Source organism: Periplaneta americana, chromosome 16 (assembly GCF_040183065.1).
Source record: "Periplaneta americana isolate PAMFEO1 chromosome 16, P.americana_PAMFEO1_priV1, whole genome shotgun sequence".
NCBI classification, from domain to species: domain Eukaryota; kingdom Metazoa; phylum Arthropoda; class Insecta; order Blattodea; family Blattidae; genus Periplaneta; species Periplaneta americana.
This window is the reverse complement of record NC_091132.1, coordinates 124,685,422-124,698,024: the sequence shown is the minus strand read 5'-3', so window position 1 is coordinate 124,698,024 and position 12,603 is coordinate 124,685,422. Positions and strand designations below refer to the sequence as shown.

Genomic DNA, 12,603 nt, shown 5'->3' with positions numbered 1-12,603 from the left:
AGCCTGAGTTGTTCTGCTTTTTATTTCAATTTTACATACATTACACACGTTATTGTCTTCGTTAATACATGAAATGTCACTCTCATACTTCGTAATTGCATTTCGTATCTCTGAGCGAATTTAACGTTTTGACTTCGACATTATGAATGGATCAGCATTACTCGAACTAAATACTTGAGCAGGATAACACAACTGCACACAATGCGTTGCGCGACACGTGCCATATACTCCGATACGAAACAACTTCACTTTTCCTTAAGTCATCCTGCATCCACTGTCTAGTAATTAGTGTAGATACATATGCATATTCTGAAACGACTAAAACTAAAAATTACCAAATTGTTCACTGATGCCCTTTTAAAAATATACGATTCAATAAAATTTATTTTTACAAAATCGACGGGGTAGCTTCTCCAGTGAAATAATAGAAGAAAATCACAGGGGGTATTGGGGATGAAATAGATCACTTTAAAAATCATGTCTACAAAAACGACCTTCAAGAAATGAGTACGTTACTAATTGTGTGGAAAGTGCTTTCAAATTGGTTAAGTGAGATATGGTCCACTGTGCAATAAGTCCTCTCTACGAAGAAATTGTCCAACGTTTAGAAATGTCCACATTGAAAATTCGTCCATGCCATAAAAATGTCCTTACCTGAAAAGGTCCACTGTCAGCAAGTCCTCTTCTTAAAAATGCCCTACGTTTGAAAATGTCCACATATAAATTCGTCCATTTCCCTAAAATGTCCAACAAGGAAAACTGCAAGGAAAGTGCCGAGGAACTTATTGTCATTTCAATTATGTTATACACATTACATATGTAATACAGAAGATACATCTATTATTCATTTGAGGGTCACTATATAATTTCAAATCGTATGATATCGCTCTAAGATATCGAAACATTTCATTCCTATCTTTGTAATCTTGGTAATTACCGACAATGTTGAAAATTCTGGTTTAATTATTTCGTTTATTTACTAGTTGCCTAATATTTGTATGCCCACCAAGGACTTCTGTTACTAAATGTTCTGCTTCCGATTGCTGTTGTTGCAAATGGCTAATGATTCGCCAAATGTTCACGTGATGTGTCTCTACAAGTCGTTGAAATTGGGAGTGGAATTCAACCACATTATTCGTACGATGTCTGCCATTAATTACTAATGTTTCAGGAGAAAATCTAGGGCGAACTGCTCGCCTTCGCCCTCTTGCCGGATGACCAGTAATATATGTAGGCCCTAATTATTATTAGTTAGTAACTCAGTTCTGTTGAACAGCTTTGTATGTTGGACCTTTTTGTATGGACCTTTCGTATGATGGACTTTTCCGTATAATGTGCTTCATAATATGGTGGACCACATAGATGTTGGGCTTTTTCATTCCATGGACGAATTGTATGTAGGACTTTAAATGTTGGACATTTTTTGTGGACCTTTTGTACTTGTGGACATTCTGTTATGGACCTTATAACCTGGAAGCTTCAAATTATTTTATGACTCATTTTCGTTAAGTTCTGCAACTAAAATAAATAGGTTAATACCTGATTTTTATGCACTTATTAATGTTCATTGTTAGTAATAAATTAATAGTTCTAAAATTTTCATTAGCGGAGTCATAATCCATATTCCAACTCCTTTTCGGCGTAGCTCGGTTTCATTGATTAAGTGTTGATCTTCATATGAAGAAATACTCTATTCTGGGAATTCACACGGTCAGAAATATGAATCCAGGCTTCATCTGTGAAAAATGTTCTGTCCAGTATGACAACTCCGTTGTGATTAATGAATTTTTCAAACCATCACAATAGCGAAGCGTCTTTCCGTGGTTCGTAAATATCAACTAATGGATTACATATATTTGAGCGTGGAAAACAACTTTTTTTTTCATTATCTCATGTTCAAATAACTTGGATATTTCAGTCCTTTACTCTAATATTTCCTAATTACCTTGCAAAAACACTTTGAATATTTTACCCGAAATGTCAAAGAAATTTACAATCCTGTTAAAACAGAGGATTTTCCTAATCTCGAGGTATTGTGCACTGAAACAGTTTAAGGAAATTCATAGGCCTATATTAAGTCAAGAAAAGTGCCACGATTTGGTAAAGTTGAGTTATGAGAACGTTAATTAAATCATTATACTAAACTAAAGCGCTCAATATGTTGACCTATTCTAAGAAAATATCTAAGTTTCTATACATATAAATTATAGTTCATATTCCTTCAGAACGCAAATCAGACGGGAACAAAAGACTCATGTATCGTGAACATTCCATTATACTTTCTTATACTAGGCTATAGACTAATTAAAAAGCAAATGAAAACTTACCATCGAAATGTGTGTGATCGAAATCTTCGAACTTGGAGAGGTGGTAAGTTTCATTAAAGGGCCAGTAGCTTAATGTGTCGTGGAGATATGTGTTTGTATCCGGATGTAACATGGACGACAGATTCCGCGGGGGTACGACCTCTTCTGCAAGAAAAAAACATAACAGATACAGTATGTAAGAAATGTTTGCAAAAATATAAGACAATATCGGAGTTACGGATGTATTGAAACTCTTGACAAATGCTTAAGGAAATAATTTTATAACGTACGTAAATATCAAGCACTAAATAAAATTGAACATTTTTCTGGTTACCACTGCCATAAAATCGAGTATTTAAGTAAGACTTTTGTATAAATGTGGAATTTGAAAGTGACATATATCTGTATATTAATTAATTAATTACATGAAGAGAACAAAATTCTCTTAAAACTTTTTATATAGAATTATGCTTCAATATTCCACGATAAAATACACATAATACATACTGTGGCACCAGTCTGGATTGTTCTGGTTGCCTGAGAAGTGTGCGCGCGCATCTAGCGAGAAAGAAAGCGCGAGGAAACTCGGGCTTCAGTAGGAGCTGTAGCGCGGTATGGAGCGAGGGGAGAAGAACTACGGTGACGCCGCGGAGCGGAGGGAACAAGGGAAACATCTAGAAGCGTATTTCTCTCTAAGAATCTAAGAGCCACGCGAATCGAAGATTCCTGAACATGTGGTGTAATAATCAACACTGTGAGTGGCCGACAGAGAGTCAGTCAGTCTTCAAGTGTTGTCTTGGGCAGCAGTGAGCAAGGGGGAACTGAGTTCGACGTACAATGGACCGCATCAGGGAGACTCGAGTTCGACATGTAGTGAACCGCATCAGGGGAACCTGATGTTCGATGTGCAGTGAACTTGAACAGTGAGCTAGAAGAACTAGCCAAGGCAAGCGAACTGTGAACTGAGAACTGCACATAGTTTATTGTGAACATTAATTGAAAATAGAAGTATATTCAGGGCTGGGCAAAATATTGACATCCAAATATTTCAAATATAAATACAAAATACTTAAAAGAATAGTATTTCAAATATAAAAACAAAATGCTTTAAAAAAATTAACCAAAGTACATTTGTATTTCAAATACTCAAAATACATTTGTATTTCAAATACTCGATATAATATATGAAGAAATAAGAATATTACTGAAAATCTAAGTATTTTTACCTGTACGTTTTATATAAAAACTGTAATTGAGCATTCTTCTTTTCCCAGTCACAGTGAAATTATGCTACATATGAATAATTACTGCTCCCTTAAAAAAACACTTTCTCAAGAAGTTTATCCCCTTGCTTGTGAATGAATAAATCCTGCAAAACAAAACAGTCTTTCTACAGGCGCAGAGGAACACAAACTTGTATTATACTTTATAAAAGCTTGTTTCACTATTGGATATTTCTCTAGAGTGCACAGGGTTTCCCTTTGCCATTGAAGAATTGTATGAGCTCATCCTCCGCAGTAGACAAGTTCTTTTCTTTTTGCTTTTCAAAGTCTGTTGTACTTGAGTTGAAAACATAAGAATTGTTTTCATCGTCTTCATGGTCTGAAATGACCAAAGGTGTAGCAGAGAACTGCCCAGCTGATTTCACGCTCATATTCTGTGTCCTCTTCTTATCATTTGGTGAGGCAGTGTCAGGCAGCCGTCCATCTTAAATGATGGGTGGAAGCAAGCTGCCAAAATAGCTCAATTTGCTTCTGAGGTCAGATCAAACATCGCTTTAAATCTTGATGAAAGCTAACTTATTAGGACTGGAGTTACTTGGAATAGATGGCGTAGATTGCTAGATAACAGAATTTTAATGTGGGTAAAAGTTGGCCGTAATGGCACGTCTTCTCATTTTGAATTAAATCAAGGGCTATGGCAATGGGTTTCAGAACTGCACAGTATTCTTCAAGGCACTGAAACTCAACATCTTTGAAGGTTGGCGATCCCAGTTTTTCACATATACAGTTTATATCATGTTTGAATTGCAATATTTGAGAGATTGAGTCATAAAGAGAATTCCATCGAGTTGGGCAAGGAAACTTTAATGAATATTTCAAGACCTCTGACATAATTTCTGAGGATTTGAGTCTCCTAGACGCATTCCATAATGCTGAACCTTTAGCAAGTGTTGGTTGATGGATCTTTGATGCTGTTGGAGATTTCTTTATGGTATTAAGGTAATCAGTTGTGGCAAGAAAACTAAGTGTATGGCTAGCACATCTGAAATGGGTAGGCAAATAAGACAAAAGTTCATTCTTCAAATTCAAATCCTAAACTTGGACAAGAGGAAGAAGACAGTATTTTGAGTATTTTAAAAACAAAATACGTCAATTTTATGTATTTAAATACACAATACAAAATACTTTCGAAAATCCTTACAAATTACAAAATACAAATGTATTTCAAATACTGCCCAGCCTTGAGTACATTGTTTTCCTCCTCAATAATACACATCGTGTATTGCCATTGTCGTGTGGAGTGCAATAACGACTATTGTGTTGCTGTGTTGAGTGGAATACCCATTGTTGTAGGGTGAATTATTAAGAATAAAAGTCACATTGTTGTCGAGTGTGTGGTGGTTAAAGGATAATAAAAGTCACAATACGTATACGTATCTAAAGCAGAGTTTTTCAACCTTTTCCCACATCTGTTACATTAAAAGCGTAATTTAAAATCACGCCACACGGTCATATAATTTAAACCAATTCCCAATTACGGAAGAACTTCGAAGATTTTAGAAGGCAATGCTGACTAGTGTCTGCCGCGTTCACTCAATGTTGACTCTTGTGGACTCACTTTTTTCACTACTATTTTCAGTTTTATTTTTCCAAATTTTTTTACGACAATCTTTATTATTTTCATTTTCTCGTGGCACAACAACGGATCATTTGCGGGACACCGCGGCAGACCAGTTGAAAATGGCTGATATAAAGTTTCGCAAACGCCTAATTTTCAAAGAATAGCGCATCTGTATTTATTCCAGAGTTTTACATGAACCACCATTTGGAATATAAATTCGGACATAAAAGCGAGAATAATTGAAGTGTTGGGCCGAATAACGGCCTGTGTTACATTCCGCCAACTGTGCAGGAGGACCAAAAACGTTACATCGTAATTCTGCTCATAAATTTACTATCGGACGGGCAACATAGACCGTTATTCCATCAATATGTTTTCTAAACTAAGCGAAGTATACAATTGTACCTATGTTGCTAAAGTTCCTCTCAACTGATTGTGTGAAATTTCCGTTTCAATAATTAAAGACTCTTCGAAGATTCTTTACCATCATTTGTATTTCAACTAACAAAACAAGCTATCATGCTAACAGTATAAAACGTTTGTCAATTAGAGCAGATTACAACTCACTCTTGTTGCGCCACATATATAACTAAAGCTAGGAATTTATACCACAACATGACGATATTAGGCTCATTCATTCATTCATTAATTCATTCATTTATTTTATCCCATAAATCTTACATGAGCAATGAAGCTTTAAGATGTGGAACAAGTCAAAATTTTACAATATTACAATTACAATTTTTACAAATTTTTATAGTTTTACAATTTAGTAATTTTCTACAACTTTTACAATTTTGTGCGAGATGTAGTGAGATGAGGTGAGGTCCGAGGATTCGCCAAAATATTACCCGGCATTTGCCTTTTGGTTGGGAAAAATCTCGGAAAACCCCAACCAGGTAATCAAATCAAAGGGGAGTAATCTAATCAAAGGGGTTGATGCCAAGGACTCGCCATAGACCATCCGGCTTCAGTCCCACGGCTGTGGAAAACCTCGGAAAAAACCAAAGACCAAAAGGGGATCCAACCCAAGCCCGAAAGCAGCTCCGGATCAGAAGCCCAGCGAGTCTGCCGACTGAGCTACATCGATGGCTCTACTAAAAGTATACAATACATAGCCAATCAGATTATTAAATTTACAAACGTAAACGATCATTCATCAGTTGAGCTATGTGTATAATACAAAACAAGTAAGTTAATTAAATTTAAGTCATAAACAATTCAACCAGTTATGATATATAGAAATTGATAATACATATCATGCAAACTACTTCAAATTACAAACGCAAACAATTAATCAATAGAGCTATATAGATTACTATTCAATTTAAAGCATATACAATTCATCGGCCAAAATTATACAAACATATACAATACAAAGTAAGTAGATTAATTCAATTTACAAGCATACTTTCATTAAGCTATACAATTTTGTGCAATTAATATCAAGTAGATTAATTCAATTTATAATCATAGACAATTCATCAGTTGAGCTATACAGACTACTATACAATTTGCAGTATATACAATTCATCAATTGAGCTAGTTATGCTTAGACTGTCGTTACGTCATGAATGACGTGAAGCCTGAGGTATGGCCAGGTTTCAACTGAAATGCGTTTTGTATCGTAGCAATTGAATGGGGATACGTTTCTCGTGCGTAGGGTTCAGCATTGTACTCCGGCAATTGAGGGGGTCCGCTGCAGGAGCGAGCTATATCACATTAACCATAACACGAGAAAAATAAGTCTGTTACGAAAAGAGTCGTATCCTTGAATTAGTCACAGTGTTCTGGAATTGGCTCGTGCATTGCCACATCTATATAGTTTAGGGAAATGAGCAACAGATGGTAGGAAGTGCCTGAAAGAACTTGAACGTTCACTGATCAGAATTTTGTGGCATAACTCCCTTTTGCAGTGGACCCCTCAATTGGTTTGTTTATATTGCACTGTGATTCGTTGGTTGGTTAATCATATAATGCTAAACCCTCATCCTGTCTGTAACACGGCAGATTTCCCTAACAGGTATACCTTATTTTATTTCAAGGAGTGCAGTTCGGTGGCTCCTTTGAACACCGAACTGCATTCCTTGAAATAAAATAAGGTATACCCATGCACCTGCATTGTTAATTCCGCTCACTCGCTCTTTCAACAACGAACATGCATACCTAACCTTATAGTCTCAGTGGATAAATTCCTATCTTTATTTATATGTATTTTCTATTTCTCTGAAGTAATACACCGTGTCCGAAATGAAACCTACCGATAAAAATACTAAATAATTTATTCCTTAATTATGACATACAAAAACAAATTAGGGGAAAATATTAATCAACTTAACAAGTTTATGTCACCATCAGTAAATCTCAACATGTCCCCCTCTAGTAGCACGACACACATCTAACCTGTATTCAATCTCTCTCCAGGCATTGTGTAATATCTGCGGAGTTACAGATCTTACTGTGTCGATAATCCTTTGACGTAACACTCTGGTGTTGTAGACACGGTCTTTCACGAATCCCAAAAGAAAAATGTCCACTGGTGTAAGATCGTGGGGGCCATGCAATAGGACCACCACGACCAATCTATCGTCCCGGGAAATGATTGTGTAAAGTTTCAACGACTGTCCCCGATAATGAGGGGGAGCTCAGTCTTGCTGGAAGGTGAACCTCTCTGGAATCTGGGGTAGCGCAAAATTTTCAAGCATATCGAGATATACCGCACCATTCACTGTGTTCACTATGAAGAAAAAAGGTCCTATCACTTCTGAACTGGTTAATTCACACTAAACATTTAATTTTGGACAGTTACGTTCATGTTCAAAAATAACACGAGGATTCTCAGAACCCCAGATCCTGCAATTGTGGCGATTAACATAGCCAGACACGTGAAACGTTGCCGTCACCATGTCGCTGAAATTCTCCATTTTCTAGCAAATGTTTGTGCCACTGAACATGGTATGCCCATCAGAGCTGCACGGCCGTATTTTTCACGGAATTTTCGCTGAACTGTAACCTTAAATTAATATTTGAGGAGAAACTTCGCTCCGGCGCCGGGGATCGAACACGGATCTTTGGTTCCCCACGTACCAAGCGCTCTGACCACTGAGCTACGCCGAATTCAATCCACAGCACCGGATCGAATTCTCCTCCTTCAGTATTTCCCTTTGTGGCCTGACTCCAAGTTAGGCATATACGTTGACGTTTTATGTCCAAGTCAACTGCCATTATAGAAGGGGTGCACTCAGCTGAGCGACTATTTGACCGGGATTCTGCAGTAAAGTGCACAGTAATCTGTACGGAAATATGCACTGCTAGCTGTGAGAGTTTATTAAAGATTTTTTAAATTAATTTTGTCGTACAGAATATCTGTATTGCTGACAATTAATATTTGAGCAGAAAAATTCGCTTCGATCCCCGGCGGCGGAGCGAATTTTTCCCCTCAAATATTAATTGTCAACAATACAGATATTATTCTGTAGGACAAAATCAATAAAAAAAAAACTTTTATAAATTGTAACCGGAAAATTAAACTCTGCCAACCAATAACGAGCACTGCACTTTTTCTTGCGGTGTGAATGGGGCCATTTTGGAAAACAAACTATGTATACACAACAATAGGAAAAACAGGTTCGCTAATTTCACAACATAAAAACTTGCTGAGTTTCTCTACATTTTAGTGCAAGCTGGCCGTATGTAACTTTTATGGATGTCTAATTAGTTCATTTCTTTATCGCTAGGGTCCACACTTGTGGAGTAACGGTCAGCGCGTCTGGCCGCGAAACCAGGTGGCCCAGGTTCGAATCCCGGTCGGGACAAGTTACCTGGTTGAGGTTTTTTTCCGGGGTTTTCCCTCAATCCAATACGAGCAAATACTGGGTAACTTTCGGTACTGGACCCCGGACTCTTTTCACCGGCATTATCACCTTCATATCATTCAGACGCTAAATAACCTAGATGTTGATACAGCGTCGTAAAATAACGCAATAAAATGAAAATTTATCGGTAGGTTTCATTTCGAACACGCTGTATAATAAATTGTGGTATGTTCAAACTTTACACAACATAATAAAGTTCAAATTCCAGCGAATGGAAGCGGTATTTACGGTGAACAAAAGCTGTAATGTTACAGACTTCCTTAGTTAGCCCCGCTTTCCTCTCCCGCCACTCCACAGTTCCACAATCATCATAAGCAAGAGACTACTGTACCATATCATTTTGCCAAAATAAATCTCTCGGATTCGTACGAAATACGAAACAGGTAAGCTAACCGTAAAGAATTCTCGGAAATAGCGAGACGTCTGAATTTTCAGATATCGGATTTTATTGCAGTTGCTACATAAAGTCTCCTCTCCGGTTCCATACCCTGAAAATTGGCCACAGTGAGAAGTACTAAAGCAGAAATCTATATTGACAATGCGTCGATTGGTCAGTAGCTGGGAAGCCTGTATTGTGTGCATTGGTGCTACTGCCAGAGCGAGATGGATGTTGAGTAGCGAGATGGATTTTTCCTATTGATTTGACATACGCTCGAGCTGAGAGGCAAGTCTAGTCAGACCAGATCACAATATTTTATTCGCTATTCATTCATGTGGATAGATTAATATGTGTCACTTGTTTCACTAGATCTGTCTGAGCTATGTCTATTTTAACACGTCATGTCGTAATTTTCCCGATATATTCGTTATCACGGTTCGAGAAGCACAAACATGAAGAAATGTTAACTAAGTAGCGTAAATTAGGGTGCGAAAGGAGTATATGAAACGTTAAGAAGAAAAGAGAACAATTCAGAAGAGAAAGAATAAAGAGAAAAATGCCATAAATGAAGACCTCCTCGGAAGAAGGTGTAACATCAAATTCTGGAAACATGTGACGTACGTAGAAAAAGTAATTTTACAGCATTTATTTATAACTAGACAGTGGATGCGGGATGACTTATCGTTGAATGTAGGTGCACATGTAATAATAATAATAATAATAATAATAATAATACCAATAATAATAATAATAATAATAATAATAATAATAATAATAATAATAATAATAATAATAATTTATTTTAGCTGGCAGAGTTAAGGCCGTAAGGCCTTCTCTTCCACTCAACCAGCAAAAAGTATATAGGCTATACATATGTGTGAACTTACAAAGAATTCAACAATTTGATTTAGATAAGAGCTACATGTATACAAGAGTTATTTACGAATTAAACAACAAAATACTATGAACTGTTAATTATTAAACACTGAAATACGAACTATGTAGCAGAATTAAGCTAAAATACATAGAATGTTAATATATTTAAAATAATGTTAGATAATAGAAAGAGATTATTATGAGACAATTTTGAAAATACAGCACTATCAGGATGCATGTCTAAAGGAAGGAGTAACAATGTAGACAGTGATAGTTTAAGTCAGTATGATTGGAGTGAAATGCTAAGATGGTTATCTTTTAAGCTGTTTTTAAAAGTGTTTATTGTCTTGCAGCCCCTAATACTTTGTGACAAGGAATTCCATTGTCGCGAGGTGGATACTGTAAAAGATGATGAATAACGAGGTGTTCTATGAAGAGGTTACTTCAACGCGCCACAGATAAGTGATCTGGTATTTACGTCGTGGTTAGAGTATAGATAAGAGAAACGAGACGAAATGTAATTTGGTGTTGAAGTGTGCAGAATTCGAAAGAGTAAAGACAAAGAGTGTAAAGTTCTACGTTCTTTAAGTCGGAGCCACAAAAGACTTGCGAAGGACGGTGATACGTGATCATATCGTCGGATGTTGCACACGTATCTGACGCACATATTCTGAACTCGCTGTAACTTGACTGACAGTTCAGAACTTAGGTCACTTAACAAAACGTCACAATAATCGAAGTGCGGCATTACTAGGGTTTGTACTAGGGTAAGTTTTAGTTGCTTGGGCAAGAAGTTTCTTAAGCGACTCAAACAGTGAATGGAGGAATAGATTTTTTTTATCTTTTCTTTCACTTGAATATTCCAATTGAGATTATTATCGAAAAAGAAGCCAAGATTTTTTACGACAGATGAATAAGGGATTAGCGTGTTGTTAAGTGTAACAGCTGAAAGATTACTGTTATTAAGAGAGTTAATTAAACGCTTATGGCAAATAATTATAGCTTGAGTCTTACTTGGACTAAGTGCGAGTCCGAAATTGGCCGCCCAAGTGGAGACAGTGGCTAGCCTTACTATATGTTACATTTTTTTTTTCATTCAGACCATTGGCTCAACAGGTTTTAAACGTAAACAGACGACGTCAAATGCTACTGTATCTCCGTACAGTCAGAAGGAAAAGAAAAATAACGTACTGTAGTACATACCTTGCAAGTTCAGTCCTCGTCATCATTGATGCAATTACCAGTGTTGCAGTAAACGACGATATATTCTCGTAAGTTGTCGAAGCTGAATCGTCTTCGCCTATCGCTTAAACAGTTTTTGTATCGAGAGAATTTCTGAAGAAAACCTCTAATATTGGGATCACTCAATTTCTTTAGAAGAATATTTGTACTGAGCATTATGTTGCACGTGTCGTTAGACCCGCACAACTAGATGATGATGATGATGATGATGATGATGTAGATGATGATGTAGATGGTTCCTCAGATTTCATTTCAACGCATTCCCTGTGGGATGTACTGTTGCAATGTTTCTATATAGCCCGAGTTGTTCTGGTTTTTATTTCAAAATTACATACATTACACACGATATTGTCTTCGTTAATACGGTACATAAAATGTCACTCTCATACTTCTTAATTGCATTTCGTATATCTGAGCAAATGTAAAGTTTTGCCATTATGAGCGGATCAGCACAACACTATTATTATTATTATTATTATTATTATTATTATTATTATTATTATACTTATATATTTAACCTGGCAGAGTCAAGGACATACGGCCTTCTCTAACACTCAACCAGGAGTAAAACTGCGTTACATAAAACACTTGCAAATTTACAAAGTACACTACAATTTTACACACAAAACTGAATAAAATAATAATAATGTAATGTAAACAACAAGTAAGTAGAAACCAGACATAATCTATAGCATACAAAGGAAGGAAAAAGCATAATAAAATGTGAACAGCAGGTCAAAAAAATGAGACAAACAAAATATAAAAAATAAGACAATTATTGATAATAATAATAATTTTTATTATTATATTATATTATATTATATTATATTATATTATTACTATTCAACGCGTACTAAATACTTGAGCAGGTTAACACAATTGCACACACTGTGTTGCAATGTTACCATGAACGGAATGAGGTTCCTTCGTTTTGTACGCAGCTGTATTCGCCAGATACACAAAAGACGGACGGCTCGGCACGTGCCATATAGGCTACTCTGATACGAAACAACTTCACTTTTCCGTAAGTCATCCCGCATCCACTGTCTATAACAAATTATTGCGTTCAATGGCTGAATAA

General features: G+C 36.3%; 1 protein-coding gene across 1 annotated transcript in view; it reads right to left on the bottom strand.

The window, feature by feature from the left end:
- The window catches only part of LOC138691404 (opioid-binding protein/cell adhesion molecule homolog), a 1,391,213-nt gene that overhangs the window by 898,952 nt on the left and 479,658 nt on the right, over positions 1-12,603 (bottom strand). The window contains exon 2 of the mRNA XM_069813317.1: positions 2,328-2,471. Within this exon, the coding sequence (XP_069669418.1) occupies positions 2,328-2,471 (144 nt within the window). The remainder of the gene's footprint in view (positions 1-2,327; positions 2,472-12,603) is intronic.